This window comes from Staurois parvus, unplaced genomic scaffold (genome assembly GCF_062004578.1).
Source record: "Staurois parvus isolate SC_StPar_1 unplaced genomic scaffold, SC_StPar_1.0 ptg000062l, whole genome shotgun sequence".
Classification (NCBI taxonomy): Eukaryota; Metazoa; Chordata; class Amphibia; order Anura; family Ranidae; genus Staurois; species Staurois parvus.
In genome coordinates, this window is record NW_028317858.1 from 1050980 (window position 1) to 1077905 (window position 26926).

A 26926-nucleotide genomic window follows, 5' to 3' on the forward strand; every position below is an offset into this window, starting at 1 on the left:
TACTGGGGTTATTAACCTCTTCCATTCCAGCGATGCAGTGGGCAAGCTTGCATCTGCGTCCCCTCCAGCTGTGGGTTCTGAGGATTTGGGACAGAAGGGTTCAATCCTTGGAGGACCAGGTCTTGATTCCCCCCAGTGTGAAGAGGTCTCGGTGGTGGAGGAGGTCGTCCGTGACCCGGGGGCTGTTGTGGTGGTTCTCCATGACCAAGGAAGTCATGACAGACGCCAGCGCTCTTGGGTGGGGAGCCCACCTGGGAGATGCAGTGGTCCTTAGTAGAGAGGAGAGAATCCTCGCATTGGAGAGAGTTGAGGGCAGTAGGAGAGGCTCTCCACTCCTTCCAAGACTGGATCAAGGGCCAGCACGTGCGGGTGTCGACGGACAATGCTACGGCAGTAGCTTACATAAACAGACAGGGGGGAACAAGGAGCAGGGCTCTCGGATCCCTAGCGGCAGTGGTTTTATCCTGGGCAGAAAGAAACCTGGCTTCCCTGTCCGGTACACCTGAAGGGAGAACTGAATCAGAAGGCCGATTTCCTGAGCAGGACTCTGCTCAGAGAGTCGGAGTGGGCCCTGAACACTGAGGTTTTTCAGGCGATCGTAAGGAGATGGGGGGGGGGGGGGGGTCCCTGGGGTCCCTGGGGTCCCTGGACAGAGATCTCTTTGCCTCAGGGAAGAACAGGGTCCTGAGGTTGTTCTCCCTGAACCGCGGGGACGGGTCAGAAGCGGTGGATGCGTTAGGACAGAGGTGGGATTACCCGCTGTGCTACGCTTTCCCCCAGGTCCCCTTACTCCCCCTGGTGTTAAGGAAATTCAGGGCAGAAAGAACCTCGCTCATCCTGATTGCCCCTTTCTGGCCATGGCGAATGTGGTTTGCTACACTAAAAAGCTTAGCCACACACCCGCCCTGGGAGTTACCGCCAAGGAAGGATCTGCTGACAGCGGGGCCGGTCCTATGCCCCAGGTTGGAGAGACTGAGGCTAACGGCCTGGTTTCTGAGCGGCAGCTCCTTTTAGCGAAGGGGTTTTCAACCAGGTTGGTGGCAATGTTGCTGGCTAGTAGAAAGGAGGAAACTCAGGCCATTTATAGCAGGGTTTGGGGTTGCTTTACAGCCTGGTCCGATGGGTTGTCAGTAGCGACCCATAGCATGGTTTCGGTATTGGAGTTCCTGCAAGCAGGGGCGGACAAGGGGCTTTCTATCGGCATGCTCAAGGGCCAGGTTTCTGCCCTCGGCGTGTTCTTAGAGATGCCCTTAGCCAGGTAGGGAGATTTTTTTAAGGCCCTGGTGAGGCAGAGACCTCCGAGGTCCAGGCATTTTCCAAGATGGGACTTGGCCAAGGTGCTTGGAGTACTGATTAAGGCCCCGTTCGAGCCCCTAGAGTCCTGCCCGATAAGAGACCTTACTATTAAGACCGCCTTTTTAGTGGCGATTACCACAGCAAGGAGGGTGTATGAGCTGAAGGTCCTTTCAGTCAGAGCCCCCTATCTACAGATCTTTCCAGATAGAGTGGTGTTAAGGCCGGACCCATCCTTCATTCCGAAGGTGGCCCAGAGGTTCTAGAGGGAGCAGGATATAGTGCTACCCCCCCCTTTTTTTTTTTTTTTTTTTTTTTTCGGAGGGGCAAGAGCTTCTAGAAGGACACTGGCCAGATGGTTAAAACTGGCAATTACAGGGGCACACCAAGCGGAAGGCCTAGAGGCCCCGGGGGAAATCAGGGCGCATTCCACCCGAGCGGTAGCGACTACCCAGGCGGAGCTAGCAGGGGTTTCCCCAGGACAAATCTGCAGGGCAGCTACCTGGTCCAGCTATGACACGTTTGTGAGGCATTACAGACTCGACCTGGTCTCGGTGCAGGAACAGGCCTTTGGGCGTAAGGTCTTGCAAGCAGTTAGCCCACCCGAGGGGCAAGTACTCGCTTATTCTCTCAAGGTGCTGTCCTGAAAGACGAAAGGGGAAAATCAAGTTGCACTTACGGTAATGTCTTTTCTAGTAGTCTTTCAGGACAGCACCGATTGCCCACCCAGTGTTGATATTTGGTTACATGAGTATCTTATTACGGTCATGTCTCCCCAGATGACCAGAGGTACTATTTTAAGAACTGAGGTCGGAGGGGAATGGAGAACTTTTATTTTGGGTGGAGGTGTTTCCTCGGGTGGGGAGGAGCCGAGGTCTCAAGGTGCTGTCCTGAAAGACTACTGGAAAAGACGTTACCGTAAGTAACTTTATATATTTTTTTTTTTTCCCCCCCTTAAGGTGGTTCTAAAGGCTCAAGATTTCTTACCTTCATGCATTCTATGCATAAAGGTAAAAAAAAACTGCTTCATCTCCCTCAGCCCCCCTAATTACCAAGTCCACTCTTGATCCAGCGGTGTGCACTGGAGTCTCGGCTATCCCTGGACTCCCTCTTCTCATTGGAGAAAAACCTGGTGGCCAACTACAGGAAACATCTGACCTCAGTACTTGGTGGCAAATACCTTGTTGGCAATCACAAAGTCATGTTTTGTGATGGGGTTCAAATACTTATTTCCCTCATGCACATGCAAATCCGTGCGTAATTTGTTAGAATAGCAACAAAAAATTAAAAAAAAATGCATGTCTCTCAGTGTTATAATACACCTACCATTCAATTTTTAGACTGATTATTACTTTGTGAGTCAGCAAACATTCAAATTCAGCAGGGGATCAAATACTTATTTCCTTCACTTGCTACATGGCAGCACCTGTGCACATCTCGGTTTATGAATTTAATTTGTTCTGCATGATTTTTAAAACTCATAAACCAACATGTCGTTTCCTATAGCAATGCATTGAAAACCAATTAATCCGTGCAGACTGAGGTCAGAAAAAATGAAACTCTACTAAAATACCACGAGTTATTTTATCCAGCCTTGTGGTATTTTAGTAGTAACAACCATGTGTTAATGTTTCAGCTGTCACAGGGTTCCCACTAACAGCTGAATGTAAACAATTGCCGGCAATTTAAAAAAAAAAAAAAACTGCTTGGGGTTGTAAGCTGTGTACTAGGGTGGGCTCCCCAGGATACAGTGAGGTCACGAACGAGGAAAGCAACCTCAACACCAGCTTTTGCCACAACAGAATTTTACTTGGATGTGGCAAATAAACACAACCACAAATTCTGGAAACGTACAATAAATTTACATACACCCAGCACAAAGGCTGAGACCCTTGTGGTGCACGGCGCCTTCTGATGGATGAAGGTAGGAAGAAGTAATTTACCTACTGGCGGGCACAAATAAGCTGCCACACCTTACCTGTTATTACCCTAAAAGAGCAGGATCGGTGTATGAGTGTACAGTATGGGCTAGCCTGCAGTGCAGCACAACAGCGTACAATCTTGCACAAATGTACAGTATTCCCTCTCCCATAACTGGTCCTGTAGCACATGCCTGAGTATTCCTTCTGAGCAAAATGCCAGTCTGGCTTGAGTTTGTAGGATTTTATCAGCTCTCCGATGTGAAATGTCACTTTAAGTTGTGGAGGAAGCTGCCACCTTTCCTGTTATTACCCTAAAAGAGCAGGAATCAGTGTATGAGTGTACAGTATGGGCTAGCCTGTGGTGCAGCACAACAGCATACAATCTTACACAAATCTACAGTATTCCCTCTCCCATAACTGGTCCTGTAGCACGTGCCTGAGTATTCCTTCTGAGAAAAACGCCAGTCTGGCTTGAGTTTGTAGGATTTTATCAGCTCTCCAATGTGAAATGTCACTTTAAGTTGTGGAGTCCTTCCAATAGTCAGTAACAACACTTGTGGCCTGACAGAGACCCTAACTATAGGCCTGGATTCAGTCTCAAAGCGCCAACACTGAAATGAGGTGTGTGCACAATCTTATCGACCTGGGTCTGCTTTGCATCCGCTGGTGACTCTAAACAGAACAAATGTCTCTCCAACAGGCCTGCGATATTGTAGTGTATGCTGTATTGTTCCTCGGCTCTCATCAGCTTCCTGGCAGCAATCTCATCAGCTTCACCCAGCTGCAGCTCACACGGCCCCTCCTTTCAGCATCGTCCAAAACATGGCTCCAGTCTCCTCTTCCTGTTCACTAAAAACCCCACCTCTTCATGAATATACAAATATCTATGCAGTCTGAGCCTGTGTTAGAAAAACAGTGACATCTTGTGGCTAAACCGCAGAATGTCAGTCAAAACATCAATTTACTGCACACAAACAATGAGGGCTGTTTCCCCATCTCACAGGGTCCCCCCTTCCATCTATACCAAGCCCTTTGGGGCTGGTATGGATTTTGAGGGGAACTCCCACACCAAAAAAAAATGTGGGGGTCCCCCCAAAATCCATACCAGACCCTTATTAGAGCATGCGGGTCAGGAAAGGGGGAGGAGGAGTGAGCCATACCAGGCCACATTTCCCCCCCCCCACCCCAAAGCGCCTTGTCCCCATGTTGATGGGGACAAGGGCCACTTCCCCACAACCCTGGCTGGTGGCTGTGGGGGTTTGTAGGCAGTGGGCTTATCGGAATCTGGAAGCCCCCTTTAAAAAGGGGCCCCCAGATCCTGGCCCCCCTCCTATGAGTATGGGGTACATGGTCCTGATACTCATTCACAAAAAAAGTAGTGTGGGAAAGACCGGACACAGTCTTTGACAAGTGCTCTATGGAAAGAATGTCCCCCTGCAGTAGATCCAACATCCATCACAAAGCCTGGAACCAACCTGGAAAAAAAAGCTCCTCTTCAGATGATGGCTCCTGCCATCTGCCTGCTCCAGTAGTTTGACAGTTCTTAAATATGTAAGGGACGGGTCCTCCCAGGGAAATCACTCGAGTGACCCTGCCCCATGTGACATCGATGTTACGTGGGGTCACATGCATGACTTTTCCCTGTATATCTGGCAGACTTGAACAGCATGGCCACACGGGCTCTGCCCACACACCTGCATGATTCATTCACAGACTTCCATGAATTAATTAACTTCAAGTTCCAAAATTGTGGAGGGTAAAGCGAGAGCTAAAACTAAAAGCAGCTGAACACACTAAAGTAAACCATATGCCTTCAATGTAATCTAAAGCTGCACCAATGAACTTCAAGTCCCAGCTGCCTTAGTGGCTGTAGAGCTTGTATTCAATTTACTACAATGGCGCTCTGGAGCATTGTGGTAGTTTGTTGAAGCTTCCTGTCAGGCTATCTGCTTGCTTGTACGTTGTGCATCCCACATGGCTATGATATTCTGACAGGTCTGCAGGAGACCTGCATGGCATCAGAAATCTAATGATCACTGGTGCAATGCTTTTTATGCTCCTGTAGACAAATAATAAATGCACATTTTACCTGCAAAAAGGTAAATTTTAACCTCATCCTCCATTATAAAACCGCAACATGACCCCTGAGCCTATGTTTTCCTCCAGCCACACAGAAGCAATTTTTTTTTTTTTTTTTTTTTTTTTTTTTTTTTCTTTTGGCCAGGCTCAAGGCCTACCTTGTGTTGCTTCAAGAGCAATGCAGCCTGCTCCACCGGTCCCCTTGATTCAACCACAATATGGTGAGTGTGTGGGTATACCCTGGTGCTGGCATTCACGGGGTGGGAGTGTAAGCAGGTGGGGAATAAAGTAGCTGGTGGACCTGGATCTTCCCAGAAGTATTACAGATGACTTCATCCCGCCAGCAATGTTACACCATGCAGGCTTATTCTGCCCCTGCATTTTTAATATGGCTTTCCTTTTTAAAGCATTCTATGTAGTCTGTGCTTGTACTATAGCACATTGTCTTGTATAGGAGAAGTGAAAAAATTGTACAGGCAGTTAGCTTACACTGGAATTCTTGTGCATATCTGTTATACTGTAACAATTTTTGTACAGGCCTCATAATTGGATTTCTTTAATGAAAAGTTGACACTGCTATAGATTGCTAGTAGCAGCTGGTGACCTTGATGACTCGGTACCACTATCTTTTCCCTTGGATACAGGTGCTATAATAGAATGCAATTCCTTCTAGTATTAACTGTTAATCAACCCTCCCCACCATCACTACCACATTTGCAAGTACACAAACCTTTCCCAAAGATACTTTCAACAAATATGGCAATTACCCCACTGATGACAATGAATATTCAGCAGTAATTAAGCCTCAAATGAACAAAACCCAGTGTACCTGTGAAGTCACCACCTGGATTTTTTTTTTTTTTTTTTTTTTTTTTTTTATACCCTAATCAGAATATCCCCCTGCTTGTGCTTCAATGACTAGTGGTATCAATAATGCAAACAAATAGCAGCCTAAATTGGCATAGTAGCTCAACAGGTAAAGCAAATATTAATGCAATAATTGCAACATGTGATTTCCAAAGAATACACTGTATATAGATATTCACCAAAAGGGCAAATCAAAAATTCTTGTGAACACAAATGGTGAAAAAAAAGCTGTCAAAAAAATACAGTATCCTTTATTCAAAAATCCATCCAAGTATTACTGTAATGAATCAGAAATCCTCTTCAATGCAAAACTATCACCATTCGAATTCCAATACCTTCATTCCTGAATACATTATTGGATGTGTACCCTCGCACAGATCAATGTCCAGCAGAGATCCCCACAGGCAATCGCTGACACTGCAAACATCACTTTTGTCCCAAAGGTTCTTAAGACTTAATTCTAGCCAAAATTGGTGGCAGCAATTTGTAGCTGGTAGTAGTTGGCCACATTCAACTGAATATTTGTTAGAGACTCCAAGCCACTCTATTCATGAGTGTCAGAAAGATACCCCAGCTTTGTAGTCACTGGGCATACACCTTTTAATCTAAAAACTGGAATGTGAACGTCTTTGTCCAAGAACAGGGTGGGAGGTGTGAATAGTCTAGGTTTGCATTACTAAAGAGTGTGAACTATTGTCATATCACCCACATAGATGTTGAAACTGCATTTGTGGAAGACAAAGGCCCTCGCCTTTGTTTCTGGATGATGTGCATTTATGTAGATTGCCTGTCTGAAACATGTATCTTGCTGTCCTCCAAAATTGACTGTATGTGGGCTGCCTTGACCAATAGAGTTCAGCCTCCAATGTTTGAAGATTAATTTATCTTCCTCTGGGTCAGCTGTGGGCATAAGATGGTGTATAGGGAGGTTATATAATAAATATATAACACATATGGAAACACTACATGATTTGCAGGTGTGACAGTGCCAACATGTTTCACATTGAAAGCAGAAGTGATGTAATATTCTTTTGCTTCCGCTGTGCAATGAGACCCGTAGTTAACGGGTGGTAAGCCTCATGTTTGTCATTTACTGTGTACTGCTAGTAATCTGAAGTCATGTCAGTGCTTAGTTTCAAAGAGGGCAAATTGTTGGTGCCAGCTTAGCTGGTGCCTCTGTTGCCAATTTGCGGTGTTGTGAGGTCAGGCATTGATCTCGGACGAGAAGGCATGGATCTCTGTCTCCGTTCTAATTCATCCCAAAGGTGTTCTATCGGGTTGAGGTCAGGCCAGTCAAGTGCCTCCACCTCAAACTTGCTCATCCAGGTCTTTTATGGACTGTTGTGCACTAGTACACAGTCCTGTTGGAACAGGAAGGGGCCATCCCCAAGCTGTTCCCACAAAGTTGATAGCATGAAATTGTCCAAAATGTCTTTGTATACTGACTCCTTAGGAGTTCCCTTCACTGGAACTAGGGGGTCAAGCACAACCTCAAACAACCCCACAATGCAGTCAGGCAAGTACCATTCTCCTGGTAACTGCCAGACACCTCCTCCATCAGACTGACTGACTGACGCAGGATTCACTCCAGAGAATACATCTCCACTGCTCTAGTGTCCAGTGATTACGTGCATTACACCATGTCATCCAACGCTTTGAATTGCACTTGGTGGTATAAGGCTTGGATGCAGCTGCTCAGCCATGGAAACCCATTCCATGAAGCCCTCTACATACTATTGTGCTAATCTGAAGGCCACACAAAGTTTGGAGGTCTTTTAGCTATTGACATTGAAGACGGCGCCTTCTGTGCGCTTCAGCATTTGCTGACCCCCGCTCTGTCACATGTGGCCTACCACTTCATGGCTGAGTTACTGTTCCCAGTTGCTTCCACTTTATAATACCACTAACAGTATTTGGTAGCAAGGAAACTTCACAGATGGACTTATTTCACAGGTGGCACCCTATTGTATACCAAGCTTAAATTCACCGAACTCCTGAGAGCAACTGATTTTACCTGTGGCCATGGAGGTGAGTGGAACACCTGAATCCAGTGGTTTGGAGAGGTGTCCCAATACTTTTGGCAATATAATGTGTTTGAACAAAAACTTGATCTTTGTGCAGGTAGACACCACCACTTAGTAGTGCCATTCTCATATGCTACAGACTGCCATCCCTCCAGCAGAAGTGCAAGTACGATCTGCTGTTTTGTGAAACCCTAAAACTATATATGCTAAATATTAGTAACTTCTTTATTCATCACTGCTAACCTAAAAATACAAGAGAAATTATTAAAGACAGATTTCTTCCAGGTTGGGCACCCCAGCCCTAGGTCCTGCCTTCATGGATATCTGCCAACTTTCAAAGCACTCCGTAGATGACAGTGGTTTTGCCTTTGGAATGATGAGCTAACGGTCCTAGTGTGTTCACTGGACAGTGGGAGTTGAACAATCTACATGTAGTGCTACCCCTGAAGGAGTTGCTTGAGAATTTGGGTTCCCTGTCCTGTACCTAGGCTAAAAAAAAACCTCAGCATTACTAAAACACCAGATTAAGTAAATGGGCACCATACTACTATTAAAAGCTCAAAGATAAATGTTCTGTGCACACAACTACTGTATAACTTTGTACTAGTGAATGGACACCAGTCTGATTTTAATATGGTTATATTATGACTTTAAGTGACAGGCATTTTGTACCTATAAGCAGGCAAAAAATATTAACCAGCCCAGTTCACTATAGACAGTGAGACCACTAGCTGGTAGCAGTTTGTCATAGAACAATTAACTTCTACTCAAGGGTAAACAATATAGTAGTAACTTTACCTGCTATCAGTATGCTATATTACTAGTGTCCTCTAGGGGTGATTAAACTATAGCCCAGTTCTACTGCAGCAATACCAGGAGTCTTTATAGGGTAACTAGTCCAAAGACAGGTCTATAGCTGGCTAACGTTGGGAACAATCTTGCCATTGGTGGACATAGGCCTTGTCCTGATTGGAATCTACGTGCAGTATAAGCGATTTAAGTTTCTAATCCTTAAAGAAGCTTAGCTTCAGCTAGCAGAAGCAGGATGTGGCTGCATGGCCCTCTTGCCAATCCAGTGATGGGCACAGTAGTCCCACGGCATGGGTGTCCTTTGTTTTGATGCAGCATGACTCTGGTCCTCAGTTCACCTGGCTGTAGTGATTGGTGTAGCATGAGACTCTCCAGTAGTGACTCAGTCCCTGGTCTCTACACCCACAATCTTCTGCTCTCCCAGCTGTGTGAAGCCAAGATCTCCTCTGACTACCAGCACATCCAGACAGGGAGCTATTTTTCACTCTGGACTCCTGCAGCATAAGACCATGCTAGTCAAACAGCAGACTGGGAAGATCCAGCTTCTTTCCCTTCCCTGTTGCTACCTCACCTTGGATCAATAGCCCTATGGTCAATTTTTGACTCTCCTTTTCACCCTGCTGATTAGAGGGCAGTGCAAGTGTTTTGGAACTGAAGTGGCTTGTAGAAGCCTTTAAATCCTCTTCATTACAGAAGATCAGCTGGATGTGACTTAATACTAGCTATAGCCTTACATGGATTAATGAGAACCTTCAGACCTGCTTGTTGTAGCTGGGAATTTGGTGCTCCTTTTTTAAAAGCAAGGAATAAAAACTACAAGCCTTTGCCAAATGTTTTATTCTTGAATTGTTTTCTATGCATATTGTGCATCTTTAACAAGTGTACAGTAGTTTCTTCTGATATTTTGGCTTTTTCTTTAACAAGGGGACAAATGCAAGCCCAAATAGTTCCAGACAAGAGAGCACAAAGGTAAGAGCATGTGGCTTATGTTCAATTATACATGTGGTGAGATGGAATCCAGTGGGATTGCTTTCTGAAAATGTATGTGATTTGAAAGGCCAAGCAAATGTGTTCAGCTAATATTTATGCCAGTTAACATCTGGATTAATCTGAACTGCACTCAGCCAGGAGATCTGCATACAATTCTGTAATGAAAATCTGCTGCAGTAAAACCTATTCCTATCCACACTCTATCCAAAACACTGGGTATAGATGCCACTATTAGCTACAACAGACTCTGCATCGGTGGCAGTGTCATGTAAACAGACATCATCTTTGCAGGCTTCTGGTTCTCTAGTAGTGAGATGCCCAGTCTCTTGCACACTGCTAGGAATGTGCAGAGGTTGCATTGGGGCCTCTGTCTCCTTAAAGAGAACCTGTTGCCTCATGTGTCATTGAGGGCTTAACAGCCACATTGTTTAAGAAAGTTAGAGTTGAAAACCTAAATTGCCCAATAGTTAAAAGCCCCCTGCATGTACACGGTCATGAATGCAAACATGCTTTCCTTTGTGCAAGAGAAAATGACAATGTGATGCACAATAGAATTAGGGCAATAATTTTAGGGTCATCATGGTTAACTCACTCAAATTTGTAAAGGCTTTAAAATCTTATGGATCCTATCCATTTGGGTACCTTATCTTTTCATGAGTATGGTAAACTCTGAGCCTTGATACATTTGGTATCTTGCACAACTCCAACCATCTTGCAATTGTATTGTGCCTGGGTTTGAAACTGTCTTGAGGATATTCATAGTAATCTTCAGACCTAAAATGTGGATTTACCATGTGTGCAAAAATAAAAAAAGTCTCTGGCAGTGAAGTGTTTAACATTACTGCTTACCTTATCAGCCAGCTTTTTTTCCAGCTGTTAATTTTGTAAATGAAGCTCTTCTGTTCCTGGGTGGCTGTGATCAACATATGACAGGAGCTATGGCTTTCTTAGACTGGTCTTCAATAAATGCCAGGTCAGTACTTCTGTGCTCACAGGAGGTTACAAAGACGTGTATAGTCTGTAGTAGCTGTAAACAAATGCAGCAGCCACATTTTAAGGACTAGTAAGCTGTAACATTTGTTTTTGGGCTTGGTTACCCTAAGCAAGAATGCTGCTGATTCATAGTTGCGTAGTGATAGTTGGGCTGGCTAAAACTGGACAAAAGTCCATCTAGTTCAACCATAAATACGTTTTTTATAATCCTATACCCACAGTTTCTAAAAGCACTGTGACATTTGTTTTGAAATTCCATTACAAATCCCAAATAAAGCATACTGTGATTTGGTGATTTATGCACAAGCACGCCATTTCTCTGCCTACACTTGAGCAGCCAAATCGCTCCTACAATTCTACACTTGGGGAGCAAGCCAGATGAACTTGCCATTGTAGTGTCTCCCCATGGACCCCCACAATTGTCATCTCCTGTAGGATACTTTTTTATCTTGTATCTAATTCCTCACAATCTAGAATCATTCACTTTGTCTCCCCTGGAAAATCTGATTTCAGCCACCTGTTTCTTTCAGGCGAAGTCCTCTGTGCCAGGCAAGAACCATGGCTTTATTAAGTCTCTTCTCTTAAGGATCTCTCATATCTGGCCTTTGAAATATGTGGTAAGGACAAGTAAATTGTTAGTTCATGCATGATTTTAAAGCCTAGCTCTATCCAACAGCTTAATTTTTTGGTAAGGTATGGAAGGATCAGACTTTCAGGATTTCAATGTCTGTCCTTGTTTAACCACTTGCCCTCTGGAGGATTTGTGTACCCCCACTTCCTGACCAGGCCATTGTTTGCATTACAGCGCTACCATACTTTAACTGGCAATTGTTTGGTCATGCAATGCTGCACCCAAATGAAATTTTACAGGATTATTTTTGTTTTGTGTTCCTTACAGATTGAGCTTTCCTCCTTTTCAGTGGTATTTGATAGTCTGAGATAGATGGATAATTTTTTTTATTTATTTACTTATTTTTTTTTGCTAGTCCATTGAGACACTAATATATAGCTGACTTTTTGCTATTTAAACATGTCCAGCAAAATTTATTCACATTTTTGTCATGCTTTCGTCAAATCCCAATACGTGCAAGTTGGTTTACATGACTCTTATGGCAAGGTATGTATTTTTACTAGCAATGGTGGTGATCAGCAACCTACTGCAGCAGGCATTTTGACACGGGAGTGGTTGGGGGGGAACCTGACTCAGTGTCACTGACATCCCCAGTGACACCAAGATAGTGATCCGTGCTAAAAAAAAGCACGGACACTGGGCAGGAAGGGGTTAACATGAAGGGCAATCAAGGGTTAACTGTGTGGGTTTACTAAGTGTTGTGTCCATGTTCTTCACTGTAAGCACACTGCTTTGCATGGCTGTGCTGTGCAGAGCCATCCAAAGCAGTCTGCATGCACCAACAGAACTGTTGGTTACAAACTGTTCTCCTTCCCCATCGGAGATGCTCGGTAATCACCAGCCGGGACCCGGCAATTGATGTGTGTTTTGTGCACCCGTGCTGCCCTGTAGCAGTATTTCTGCTATAGGTCGGTCGGGAAGCAGTTAAGTGACTTTACTTCCATCCAGGTGATGGGTCATTGCACAGAGCAAGTAGTATTGTGGTAATAGGAGAAAATCTAACCCTTTTCTGCTCAGTGGCAATATTTAACATGCAACACTTAGTGAATGCAGGGTCCTGTGTTTAGTAACACTATATCTGGTCTCCCACAGTACACAGAACATGGAAGTGCAATTATTTTAGTGAATCTAAAACTGCTAAATACCTTTTTCTCATCAGCAGTTAAAGCAGTCTTGTGACTTCAGCAGAGCACTGGTTAAAGCTTGGGAGTTTTCGTTCTGATCTAGGATGCAAAACCGCTTACCCTCTGTCTGGACAGTGCTGATTGGCCCTGTGCTGATCACATGCACTCTCCCAAGAAGAAAAAAGCCCTCTAGCAATACACACTAAACTGAGCATGTGGCTAGGGGTTCAGTCTATCAGTTGGACAGTTGAACAAGAGGTGGGGCAGAGGAAAATTACATCAAACTGCCTTTTTTACACAATGCAGATAATTAACTCCTTGGGTTCCACAGTGAGTATAACAAGCATGCTTTACTGCATATACAGACTGATGTTTACTGTTGTGGGTTTAGTAACACTTTAAGTTCAATTATGCATCTTATGGGGATCTTGTATCTTGACATCATATAAGAAATCTTGCAAACAGTTGGTTAATTTTTACAAGGGCAATTGCATGCTACCAAAATTTGGAATTGGGTAAGTTGTTTATATTTTTATATATATATATATATATATATATATATATATTTTACTAGATCTTTAAATGATTTATGCAACTCCTAATATTGACTGTATATTTTCAATTGCTTTTAAATGTTAACCTATAGGTCTGCCATGTTAATGTGTGGCTGCTATACCCTATTTTATTTACTCAGTTTGCAGTACTGAAAAAGATTGCATCCTTTGCTGGCCTCACTGAAGAGGTGGAAAATGTTGGTGTTGCTGATCAGATGCTCTCTCCCAGAAGACGTTACTTGAGTGGTAAGAAGAGGATTGGACGTTTGGCTAGACTTGTTCTGTTCTTCACTCCATACAGACTACAGTGTGCCTTGGGGTATCATGCTACAGAAAGTATAGGGAATGCTAAAGGCTCTGATGGTAAGAGAAATGTGTGGTCAAGGGTTGGGGGAATAATAAAATGTGTACAAATAGAAGCTTTTACTTGCAGAGATTAGGAAGTCTCCTCTAAAGCCACATGGCAAAGGAAGCAAGCGGAAACAAGATGACTTGGAGGTTGAAGAGGAGTATCACAGTTGGGTAACATTCATGACCGAAGACCTGCCAGATGAGGATCAAGCTGATGACCCTACATATGAGGCAAGTTATTATTTTGAAACTTTAAATGCAAAAATGCTACACTTGTATTTAAAAGGATTCCAATTATTATGAGAGGATGCCATCACTTGCATTTGCTATTAAATATTAGATAAGACTGTTAAAGCCAAAGCTTAGACCTCAATTGAGTTAGATGAGGAAGCTAAAGGCCTCAAGGCAAATGGAATTTTTAGACAAAGGTAGACTGTTTTTCTCATGACTGGTACTTTGACCCTTTTGTTATGGTCAATAAGTGTTCCAATTTTCTCCAGCCCAGTAAGTCATCAGAGACTGACAGTGAAGAAGAGAAATCAAATAATGACACTGAAAGTGACTTAGAAGTAGAAGAGAAGGATGGTGTTTTGATGCTGAAGGAATCTAAACAAGTAAGTAGCAAAACTGTAAAGGGTGCTACTCAGAGGCTCAATTCATAAAGATTAATCCTCAAGTCTTGTTTTCGCAATTGTTTACTCCTTTTTGTTTTTCTCAATGTAATTTTATGTTCTACACTTGCACAGTCATGATGAATTATATTTTGTGTGTTCATGATGCATCATGGCTTGTGTATTCATGGTTGGTGTGTATAATTTGTTTACTCTGGTCAGGTAGAACAGGTATGTACAGTAAGGGCTTTACCCTTAAGTGTGGGGCTAGTTTTCAAGTAAGGATAGCTTTACACTGAGCCACTAGGCTGATAGTTTTGTCCATTAGATGGTCTGGTTTCATAAAGGCAGTGATTTCTTAAAGCAAAGTGGGGGTTGGCATGACATTTCAGTCACAGGTCTGTGTAACAGATGACATTACTCAGACCTCTTCAGAGGTTATTTGTATAACTGTAAATGTTAAGGTTTGTTGGATGAGACTTTGTGTGGCGTTTCAATACTGATCAGTAAGTTTTTTTTTTTTTGTTTTTTTGTTTTTTTGTTTTTTTGTTTTGTCCTGAAAAGCCAATATGACATTGTTCTGTTCTCAAAACACTGACTATGTGTGGCTCTAAACAGCTAAACCCTTGTCAGAATCTCCAGCAAACAGAAGCCCACTGCTTGTGTTGTGTACCAAAGAATCCAACTTTATTTTATAGGTGAAACTGAAACACAATACAATGACAGCATATCAGTATACATAGAATAACTAACTAGTGTAGCATAAATGACAGATGACACAGAAAGGCACTTACAGGTGATGTCTCAAGCCTCTTGGGAGAGAATCAGGCACACTGCATCCACAGTGAATGGAAATCTAAAATGACTGAACTTCCTAAACCAAAAGTCCTTTCCTGTCTGAGAATTTACATATCCAGAGAACTGCCATTCATGTTTGCCACTAGATGGCAGTGGTACACTACATATCCCATATAAGTAACTATAATGCAATTAGCCTGTGAAGGCAAAACACTCCCTGCCTGATATATTATATCACTACCTATACATAGCTAATGTACAGGGGAAAACACATAAGAAAATACATTCCGGCCTAGATTGGTAACATAAACTAAAACCTGAGTCCGCAACATATCAGGGTCTTTTTGCTGTGGTACTTCAAGCTGATAGCCCACATGAAGAAATAGTTTAGTCCATAAACCCATCTTCGGATTGGAGAAGCCGCCCAAGGCCAAACTATCTCCAACCCCAATTGTAATCCACAGGATGGAATTTAACTCAATGGCGAATGTCTCACCTGAACGCTATCAGTGAGGAGCTCTCTGCTATGTATTGTGCCAGCTACACAACAGAAATGCTATTCAAAGGAGAACAATGACATCTGAAACTGGTCTAGTATACACTTCCCTTGTTTCGTCACTTTGACTTCAACCTTTCTGACATTACCATCTTTACTTGGCAATGTATTTGTGACAATTCCCACAGGCCAGTTTCTGCTTTCTTGACTATCTTTCAATAAAACAACATTTCCATCTTTGACGTTGGGACTGGTCTCCGTCCATTTCTTGCGACTTTGTAAGGTACACAGGTATTCTCTCCTCCATCTCTTCCAAAACATATCAGCCAGGCATTGGACGTGTTTCCATTGCTTTACATGAAGTTCTGTTGTACTAAAGTCCCCACAAGGGGCTGATAAACCGTCTACCTTTTGGGTCAAGAGCATGGCAGGCATGGAAACTGTAGGATTATCAGGATCTGTAGATGGTGGTACCAAAGGTCTTGCATTAATGATAGCCATAACTTTTGCCATGAAAGTACTCAGTCTCATGAGTCAAACGAGTAGGTTTAGCTTGGATTAACATTGCATCTAAAATGCGCCTAGCTACACCTATTAATCTCTCCCAAGCACCTCCCATGTGAGATGAGTGTGGAGTGTTAAAGATCCATGTGCATCCTTTGTCTTGCAGATAGTCTATAAGTTCTGCATCATTTGAGCATATATGCAGCTCTGTGCATGCTCCTACAAAGTTAGTACCTCTATCAGAGTGAATCCACTTGGCTGGACCACGAACAGAAAAGAATCTTCTTAGAGCATTGATGAAACTGCTGACATGGACTCAACCAATTCTATATGCACTGCTCTTGTAGAAAGACATGTGAAAAGAACAGCCCAACGTTTGCTGTCAGCACTGCCTCCTCTAGTTTGTCGTGTTACAACTGCCCAGGGGCCAAACACATCCACACCCACACTAGTGAAGGGAGGTTCAGGATTGACTATCTTTAGGCAACTCTGCCATCTTTTGGCTTTCCAATCTCTCTGAGCTTACGACACATTTGTGAATGATTGCAGACACTAGACATTTTCCACCAAGAATCCAGAAACCTGCAGCTCTGATTGCACCTTCTGTTATGTGGTGCCCTGTGTGAACTATCTGGTTGTGATAATATCTTACAATCAATGTGGTGATCATGAGGAATGACAGGATGCTTCTCATCTGACAGCATGGCAAAGGATAAACAGCCACCTAATCTCAATAGTCAATCTTGATCTACAAAGGGACTCAGTTTTGTAAGACTGCTTTGTTTTGGAAGTGTCTTTTGTTGTTCAATAGTCATATATTCTTGTCTGAAACATGCGTGTTGTACAGAAGAAGTTATAACTGTTTTGGCCTGTGAAAGTTCTTCTAAAATGACTTTCATGGAAAACTCCCCAGCTTCCGGGTTGATCATTGGTTTTCTTCTGGAAGCTTTTGGCAACATGAATGAATTTTGCTATAACCCTGCTTAGTCTCTTCCAGTTGGAAAATCTTTCGAAACAGTGCGGCCGTAGTCTGGTGTCAAAGGCTTTAGTACTGAAGTTTACTACTTCTGACCTAATTTCAGGATCCACTAAAGGATAAACATTGTTGTCGTCAGGATTATCTACAGCTGTCAGATACAGAAAAGGTGGGCCTGAGAATCGTATAGAGTTCTGAAGGCAAGCTGTGTAGGCCTGGTAGCATAATCTGCAGGACTTTGTTCTGAGGGTACGTAGAACCACTGCTCTGGACAGTTTTGTCTGATCCTATTCACCGATTGGAGACATACAAGAAGAAGTGTTGCAGATATAGCCTAAAACTGTTTTACTGTCTGTAAAGAATTTCACAGCATCTAGGTTCAGGTCTATCTCGTCTCTCACTAGCTTATACAGTTCAACCGCTAGTACAGCTGCACATACCTCTAGGTATGGAATTGTATGTGCCGGCCTAGGGCTCAGTTTGGATTTTCCCATTACAAATCCAACATGACAGACATTTCCTGCATCGCTTACCTTCAAGTAAGCGACTGCACCTATTGCTATAACGGAGGCATCTGAAAAGATGTACAGTTCTCTCTTGCAGGCCTGTGACAATGAAACAGGAACACAACATCTGGATATTTGAAGACCTTGTAAAGACTGTCCATTGGACCCACTCATGGAGTCTCTCTTGTGGAAGTAAGGCATCCCACTCACTTTCTCCACTTGACAGTTCACGAACTAAGGCCTTACCTTTTTATGGTGGCTGGTGCTACAAACCCGAGAGGATCATAGAGACTGTTTACAGTGGATTTGATCCCTCTTCTTGTGAATGGCTTTTCTGCTAAAGAAACCTGAAACTGCAAAGCAGTCTTTCTAGATCCCAGCTTAGGCCTAAACTCTTCTGTAAAGGAAGGGTGTCTGTTCCCAGGCACAGGTCTTTGAGATCTTTAGCTCTATCTTCTGTGGTGAAAGCTTCCATGACTTGTTTGCTGTTAGAGGCAATCTTATGTAGTCACAGATTAGACTCCGCCAGCATCTGTTTTGCTTTGTTGAGAATGTCAACTGCTCCTTCAGGTGTGTTAGCTGAAGCAAGTCCATCGTCTACATAGAAATGTCTCATCACAAAGTGTTTGGCATCTTGACCATAACATTCTGCACCTTTCTGGGCAGCTCTGCGCATGCAGTATATGGCAACAGCAGAAGACGGGCTGTTACCAAAAACATGTACTGTCACCTCTTTAGCTATGTCGTTATCCTTGTACTACAGGAAACGCAGGTAGTCACGATGGTCCTCTCACTAGGAAACAAAACATCTGTTGCACATCACCTGTGAAAGCAATAGGCTCTTTCCTGAAGCATAAGAGGACACCCAGAAGTATGTTATTTAGATCTGGGCCACTCAGTAGTACATCGTTCAATGAAACACCTCCATGTTGAGCACTGGAATCAAACACCACTCTTATTTGGTCTGGCTTCTGTGGATGGTAAACTCCAAACATTGGCAGATACCAGTGTTCTTTACCTTCATCCAGTGACTGTGCTACTTCAGCATGATTATTATCAAGCATCCTTTTGATGAATTCTGTAAAGTCTTTTTTCACTTCAGGCTTTCTTGGCAAGGTTTTACGTAGTGTGTTCAGGCACTTCATGGCCTGCTCTCTGTTACTGGGTAAATAACACCTTGGTGTGCAAAAGGGTAAGGGAGCTACCCAATTGTTTTCATCTTGGAAAGTCTCTTTAGCCATGATATGGAGAAAAGCTCAATCATCTATAGACATTGCTTGTTTGTCATCTTTTGTTCTCTGGAATACTGAGTTCCCTAAAGTGTCAGACTCCATGCCACTACTAATGTCTCTATTGTAACTAGAAGGAAAGTCACAGTATGGTTTTGGGATGTTAAGGGTTTCTTTCACAACAAAGCTGTTTTGGCATGGACTTAGGAGGGATGTGCACCCATTCAATAGCACAGATGTCTTTGAAGTATTGACACTGTCAGGCCAATGTACTGCTCCTAGACAAACTTCTCCTACTATGGCCCACCCTAGGTCAAGTCTTTGGGCATAGGGGGCATTAAAGGACCCATTAATTTGTTGGCGTACCTTATGTACTTGTAGAATGTCTCCCAAGAAGTAGAATAGAGGCATCTGTCTGGATAGCTGGAATAAGGTGAGATATTGAATTGAGATGACAGGCTACTTCTGGTGAAGGGATCTCTGTTGTATCCTATCACACTCTATTAAAATGGGAAGTGAGAGACAGACTCTCTTGTCAAGATACTCAATAGTAAAGTCAGTAGCTCTTCTTCCTGAAGTCTTTCTATCATTCCTGCACATGTCTTTAGGGTGTATGGGATAGCACTTGATGTAATGTTGAAGGCATCGAAAGTCTGACCTTGCCAGTGACCTGTTACTCTGTTCATCCAGAACTACATACATCTTAACTGCCTTCTCCTTTTTCCCTGTGGGGTACACTGTTGCTAGGCAGATCTTGGCACATGAGCGTGGACTTGTACTGTTGCCACAAATTTCAGTGCATTTGGACATTACTGGGGTAGCTGAATTATCCTTTTGCTCTCTGCATCAACCACTATAAGTCGCTGAAGAGCGGAAAGATGAGGGCAATGTATCAGGGTGTAAAGCTGTGATGTCTGTTACTGCCACATTCTGAGCAATCCACTTGTATTTTGCAGTCTTTTGCTACATGCTTAGTGGATCCACAACACTTGAAGCAGATGGCGTTTTTGTCTAAGAGGCTATCCTTTCCTTGATGGGTTTACTTTTGAACCCTTTGCACTTGTTTAGAGGATGGGGCTTTTTATGAAGTGGGCAAAGTCTGTCAGGACCTTCAAAGGTGTTTTACCTTGTAGCTGCTTGGACAGCCTGGGTCCTCAGAGTGAACTGTTGTCTTGTGGGCGATCACTGAAGTCCTATTGTAGGATCTAAGTGGCTTTTCTGCCTTTGGCAGTTGACTGCTGGTGATGAAGGAGAAGCTGGGATCACACCGGATCCTTGCTGCTGTACAAATCTAGAAAACACAAAGAAAGGGGGGAAGGGGACATGTTCTTCTTTTGTATTTGGCTCCAACACTCACCCATTTTTTTTTTTTTTTTTTTTTTTCCTAGCAGGTTGTGAGTTTCTCCACTATTGGCTTAGTACCGCTGGCAGTATCTAAATGTGCAAGTCCTCTTGGCCTTCTTTTTTGGCACACTGGACTTCCCAAAGAATATCCCCCAGCTCTTGCAGTTTCAAGTTGTCTTTGCTGTTTAGCTTGGGGAAAGACTCAAGTCTTTTCATTACAGCATCAATTGCCTCTGGTGATCCATATCTTTCCTCTAGCCTTTGCCAGGCCATATAAAGTCCTGCTGGAAGGTTATATATATATATATATGTATCCTGCGCATCCTTCTTGTATGTTCTGCAGACTCCGTCCCAAGCCATTTTATCAGGTCCAGCATCTCGGCTGCTGATAAGTCTAAGTCTTTGACTGCATACAGAAAAGGGGACTTCCATGCCCAGTAATTCTCAGGGCAGTCATTAAACCTGATGAGATATTTAGTGACATCTTGTGTACTCTGGTGTTTGGATTGCTGTAGTTAGGATTCATTTTTAATCGCTCTGGTACTGCTGGCCTCATGGGTTTGTTTTCGTACACTCAGGGGTTCTGCTGGTCTTGGTTTAAATTCAGCTGACTCTGGATTGGGGAACTTTTTGTTGCATTGCTGCTTGAAAGTTCTTGGACATACTCCCTTGTGCGTTTTACTGCGGAGAGGGGTTTCTCAGGCACATATGGGCCTTCGTGGATAGACCCACTTCCAGACCGTTCCATTTCGGCATAAACTGCAGCGGTGGCTGCACACTGACGCTGAAGAATATGCAACTTTGCTTCTGATTTTTCTTTTTTCTCTGATCTTTCCTTCATAATGTCAGCCTCTGCTGCTGCAGCGGCGGCTTCTTTCTCAGCAATTTCCTTAACGGTGGCCTCTTTCTCAGCGAATTCTAGCTGAACACGAGCTGCCTCTGCTTTGGCGCGAGCTCTGGCTAAAAGGGCACTTGCTGATGAAATCTGACTGGACCTTGCTGATCTAGACGAGTGTGAGCGTGCATCATCTTGCTGGACACTTGACATGCTCTCCCTGCCTTGATGTGTCCCGGGTGGCCGATCTTCAGCCTCATACTGCCTTCCTGATCTTAGACTCATTCTGTCTGTGCAGTGACTCCTATCTCCAGACTTGTTGCACTGCACCTTTTCACACTTCCATTCTCAAAACACTGACTGAGTGGCTCTAAACTGACAGCTAAACCCTTGCCAGAATCTCCAGCAAACAGAAGCCCACTGCTTGTGTTGTCTACCAAAGAATCCAACTTTATTTTTCTTTTTTTTTTTTTTATAAATATTTATTTATTTTTCACATCATATACAAAACATTTCAACATTTCTATTAAAATAGTTATCTAAACCATAATTCTCCATTATGTAGTGTGTGTGTGTGTGTGTGTGTGTGTGTGTGTGTGTTCTTCCTTTTCCTTTCCCCCCTCCCTCCCACGCTCCACTTTTTTTTTTTTTTTTCTTTTTTTTTTTTCTCTTTCTCATTAACTCCATATATTTCTATTATTCCTAAACTCCATTCTAATCCTACTTCCAGGAGTGTTATCTCTTCATGAGTTTCACCTTTGCTTTGTATTTTTCCCAACCTTTCCATTTTTTATTATAGATTTCCAACTTGTCCTCGTACGTATAGTACAATCTTTCTGTCCCGGATATCTGATTTACTCTATCCATCCAATCCTCAGTTGTCACCTCTCTTCTCTTCCAGTACCTTGGGATCAAGCTCTTTGCTGCGGTCAAATAGTGCCATATCCCCAAGCTCTTATATGCTTTCGTTGAGAGCTCTGAGATATGCAGGAGACCTAGTTCTGGATCCAATCCTATATTGATTTTAGTAATTTTTCTAATCAGATAAACTATCCTCCGCCAAAACACCTGTATTTCTGAACACTCCCACCACATATGATACCACGTGCCCACCTCTCGACATCCTCCAACACATCTGTGACATTTCCATATTTATCTTGTGCTCTACGTTAGGGGAAATTTGCCATCTATTTAAACACTTATAGTTTATTTCTACTTCCCTCATACTATTTTCATGAATTAATGTGAGCATTTTCCTCTGCTCCTCCTATTTTTCTTCCCATATCTCTTTCCCAATCTAACTTTATTTTATAGGTGAAACTGAAACACAATACAATGACAGCATATCAGTATACATAGAATAACTAGTGTAGCATAAATGACAGATGACACAGAAGACAGGCACTTACAGGTGATGTCTCGAGCCCCTTGGGAGAGAATTGGGCACACTGCATCCACAGTGAATGGCAATCTAAAGTGGCTGAAGAGCTTCAGAAACCAAAAGTCATTTCCTGTCTGAGAATTTACATATCCAGAGGAGAACTGCCATTCATGTTTGCCACTAGATGGCAGTGGTACACTACATATCCCATATAAGTAACTATAATTCAATTAGCCGGTGAAGGCAACACAGACATGTTGGTGCTCGGGAGACTAAAGGAACTTTTTAGCTTAAATAAACTGATAGAAGAAAGGTATGCATTGCAGAAGTGTTACGGAGCTTCCTTCTTGAACGGAGGTATTAACACCTATTTGCATGTGTCGGAGTTGTCATCCCACCAATGCCAATGCGAGCTGACAATAGGAATGGGTCAAGATGTTGGCGGCAGCAAAAGGATACCGCTCACAGGATATCGGTACTGGGATGGAGCAAAGCAGACTTCAGCTCTGATTTTTACTTGTTAACCTTTAAAATGTCAGTTTTTGGTGTGTGTCAAGACATGAGCAAGCAAAAGGCAACATGTTGCATGGCTGTCAGTTTGTAAATTTATACTGGCTTACTGAAGTAGGCACTTCTAAATTACATCTGAGTAGCTGCCATTGCTTAAGATGTACGGTAACTTAAAAGCTGGGTAACGTCTCCCCCACCCCCATATAGGACACACCAGCCAATGAGGGAAAATTTCAGAATGGTGAAGCGGAGCCCAAGGCAGCTCAGAATGGTGAAGCGGAGCCCAAGGCAGCTCAGAATGGTGAAGCGGAGCCCAAGGCAGCGCAGAAAACCTCTTCAGCAGGTCTGAAATCCAGTATTTTTGTTTTTACTTTAGCACTGTTAATGATAAAGGCAAAATGTTTAGATTTTTGATACAATGGAGATGTTAGAGCACCCATCAGGTTTTTGTGCTCCCTATGGTGACATTCACTTATTCTAGTTGGCATGTTTACAATGATCATGAAAAGTCCTAACTTTTGTCACCAGGTAGCTAAATTTACAACACCAGCTAAACACCACTATGGATTATAGACACGTCTCATAGGTCTCTTCTCAGACAGATGGTTGTGTGTGTGTGTTCTTGACTCTGAATTTTAGAAAGATTTGATTGTCACATGCAAATCAGTGACTGTACAGTGTATACTTCACCCCCTCCCCCAACCTATAGTGGCATGACTTCTTCCTTTTTTTTTTTTTTTTTTTTTTTTTTTTTCTCCCTCTACAGAATGATCTACTAAATGTGTCCAGCTGTGCGGAATGTGTCCTAACGTAATCTGTTCAGTCATGACTGGCTACCTGTAATTTTGCTACTATGTTAATAAATATTTTTCAATTAGCGTGGCTTTTTTATGTACTTCCTGGAAGTGACAAAGCAAATCTGTCCATAGATTCCAATCGAAATGTGCTGCTCAAAATTGACACGGGGTTTATTTACTAAAGCTGGAGAGTCCAAAATCAGACTCCCTTCTGCATAGAAACCAATCAGCTTCTAACCTCAGCTTGTTCAATGAAGCTTTGGCAATGAAACCTGGAAGCTGATTGGTTTCTATGCAGAAGGGAGTCTGATTTTGGACTCTCCAGCTTTAGTAAACCCCATAGATTCACCAGCCTAGCTGAGCACAAGTTGTCTGAAACTGGGCCAGGATGAGGGATGCTTGCCACTAGTGTCATGAACTCGTGTGAGGGGAACCACATGGCAAGTTCTCACTAGAGATGAGCGAAGTATTCAAAAATTCGATTTGGCGAATTCGAGGAATAGATTCGATGCGAATATATTCGCTGCGAATTTAACTTATAAAAAGGGTTTCTAGGCTTCAGAGAGCCTTTATATTAGTGCAGAACACTGTACCTTTAATTTAAATGCCCTTGGAGTCTGCTGGGGAAGAGAAATACTGTCAGTCAGTATGACATGCAGATGAGTGCCGTCGATCTTAGAATCACCGCACACTTCACTCATTTGGGCAGTCACGGGGCCAAAACCAGAGTGTGGAGCCACAGTGTGGCGGTGGAGGCAGCAGCAATGGGAGGCCATACAGCACCCTATGACAAAAATGGAACCCACCAGCGGTGTGAGGAGACCTGAAAGTGGCACATGGCAGAGTGTGGCGATGGAGACAGCAGCAATGGGAGGCCATACAGGGACCCATGACACACTCTGGACCTGGCAGCAGCATGAGGAGGCGGTACGGGGGCCCATGGCAGATTACGGGCCTGGCAGCAGCAATGGGAGGCCCGTAATCTGCCAGCACCCTATGACAAAATGGAACCCACCAACAGTGTAAGGAGACCTGAAAGTGGCACATGGCAGAGTGTGGCGATGGAGACAGCAGCAATAGGAGGCCGTACAGGGACCCATGAGACACTCTGGACCTGGCAGCAGCATGAGGAGGCAGGCAGAACCGCCGTATCTTTATCACGGTTTTCCCAGGCCACCGAATGGCGACGCTGCATATGCTGACGCAACGCTGTAGTCCCAACATGGGCCCCCTGGCCACGCTTGACTTTCTGGCCACATAGTCGGCATACGGCTACGTTTACTTCCTCGGGCGGCTTGACGAAAATGTGCCACACCGCCGAGTAGGAAACTTTGCCCCCGCTACTCCTCACTGGCTGACTGCTACTTCCTCCGTGCACACCGGCACCACTACTGGCCGTGGTGGTAGGCTGCAGTGGAGCTGGTGCTCTACTTCGTGGCCGTTTGCCTCCACAGACACTGCTGCGACCCTGCTGCCTCCTGGGCAACCCACCGACTGTTTTGCTCGCTGCCAAGCTGGCACCCTCTTCTCCTGATGATGCGGAAGCAATAGCCTGATGACGACGAGGCTGCCAAGTGCGATCAGCCTCATCATCAATTAGGGTCTCCGCCTCACTACTAGCCCCCTCGGCTGCGTGTGGGTCAGGAGACAGACCTGTCTCTAGACCGGCTACCGAGCCACTCTCCTCGCCACTACTTCTTCGCCTGGCTGCTGAAGAGGCGGATGTCTCCCCCCGTTCCTGACAATTCTGTGTCCCTGAGTAACAATTGTGTGTCTGTCCCTGAGTAACAATTGTGTGTCTGTCCCTGAGTAACAATTGTGTGTCTGTCCCTGAGTAACAATTCTGTGTCCCTAATACAGAGAGATCTGTCTCTCTTGAATGACCAGAGGCAAATGGAGAATTGTAAGATGGCCGCAATTTATAGCTCCACCATTACACAGTGCTGATTGGCTAATGCGATCACGTCATGAATGAATGCATTATGGGTCAGCGAGCACGCCTTGTCTGCGCGCCTTCCCAGAGATCCCTGCTTCGTCGACGCACATGTCGCCGCCATTTTTGGAAAAATTTCGATTCGAAGTCTGCTAATTTTCGGATTCGGCGCGAATCGAAATTTTTCTAATATTCAAAACTAATTCCACTTCGCCGAGTTCCATTCGCTCATCTCTAGTTCTCACCCCTATAACCTTTTAGGCCTGTAAGTGTTTCAGGAGAGCATGGGGGAGAATTGTACTCGGGACGGTGACTGAATTTTTTTGTGGTAGGAGGGGAGATTTGACAAATGTGAGAGGTGATGAAGCAATTGTGTTAAGATGATGGATTTGGGGCCGGGATAGAATTTTGTGTGGGAGAGTATTTGTACTAGGAGGGGTGTTTTTAGTGTGCAGATGAGTGCCGCTTTTTTTTTTTTTTTTTTTTTGGCTCATCTTTGCTGTGAGCACTAGATGACCTTTGTCCCAGCTCTGGTCAGAAGCATGGCAACGGTAGGCCTTCAATGATCGCCGAGTCAACTGCAGTTTCAGCTCTCATCATATTTGTTCTGATTTTGGGCATCCCATTTGACCCCACCTACTAAACAGTGCCTCCCCAGCTCATTGACTTATGCCTTTGTATTGTCAACATAAGGGCAATTCTAAGTCCTGAAGTTGAAGCTGAGTGGTGACCTCACAATGCATCCTGGTCTGTTCAGGGCAGCCTGTGCTGCAGAGAAATGCACTTGTTACAACACAGAATGTTGCCTAATCAGAAAATGTTGCCCCAAGTGTTGCAGTAAAGTAGGTCAATAGACTCCCTTCTGGTGTCCTCATTCCAGGAGGCTACACGCAGTTTCCACATTTTGGTCATTTTTTTTAGTTGTACTGTCACTTGGTGTACTAGCAAAAATAAAAATGTGCCCCTGGGCTGAACTCAGTAGGGTGCAGTGGAGGGGAATGCTGAGGCATGGGTCACAGATGCTGGTGAAGTAGGGAGAGGTGGTGATAAAGGTTAGAAATTGTCTCCATGCACACGGGTCTGTCTCAAATTGCAACCTAGTGAAAAATGCTGTGATCTGACAGATTATCAGAAAATAACCCCCCCCCCCCCTTTTTTTTTTTTTTTTTTTTTTTTTTTTTTTTTTTTTTTTTTCCTCCCCCACACCGAGTTTTGTCTTGCATTGTAAAGGGGAACCCTGCAGACTCTGTAAGGGGGATCTCTGTGTTGGGTTATATTAATCTGACCTTCATGTAAATGGGGGTATGTGTTCAGCCTTTTTTGTAGTATCTTTTAAACAGCATTAGCTACACGTTTGTTTTCAGTGCA

General features: G+C 43.8%; 1 protein-coding gene across 1 annotated transcript; it reads left to right on the forward strand.

Annotated features, from left to right (window-relative positions):
• The first annotated feature begins 857 nt into the window (after positions 1–857).
• On the forward strand, positions 858–23705 carry LOC149469715 (uncharacterized). The gene is made up of 8 exons (XM_089668761.1): positions 858–1033; positions 1832–1928; positions 11509–11595; positions 13428–13650; positions 13721–13869; positions 14139–14252; positions 23036–23171; positions 23595–23705. Exons 1-8 carry the CDS (start codon positions 858–860, stop codon positions 23597–23599), a joined length of 987 nt encoding a protein of 328 aa, XP_089524887.1. The 3' UTR covers positions 23600–23705.
• The last annotated feature ends 3221 nt before the right edge of the window (positions 23706–26926 follow it).

What these genes read in the sequence shown, in the direction of transcription:
- LOC149469715 (XM_089668761.1), top strand. Translation starts at nt 858, where the DNA reads ATGGCGAATGTGGTTTGCTACACTAAAAAGCTTAGCCACACACCCGCC. An exon ending in TCTGGCCTTTGAAATATGTG is followed by an intron (nt 11,596 to 13,427) that starts GTAAGGACAAGT and finishes TTATTTACTCAG; the next exon opens with TTTGCAGTACTGAAAAAGAT. An exon ending in CTGATGACCCTACATATGAG is followed by an intron (nt 13,870 to 14,138) that starts GCAAGTTATTAT and finishes AATTTTCTCCAG; the next exon opens with CCCAGTAAGTCATCAGAGAC.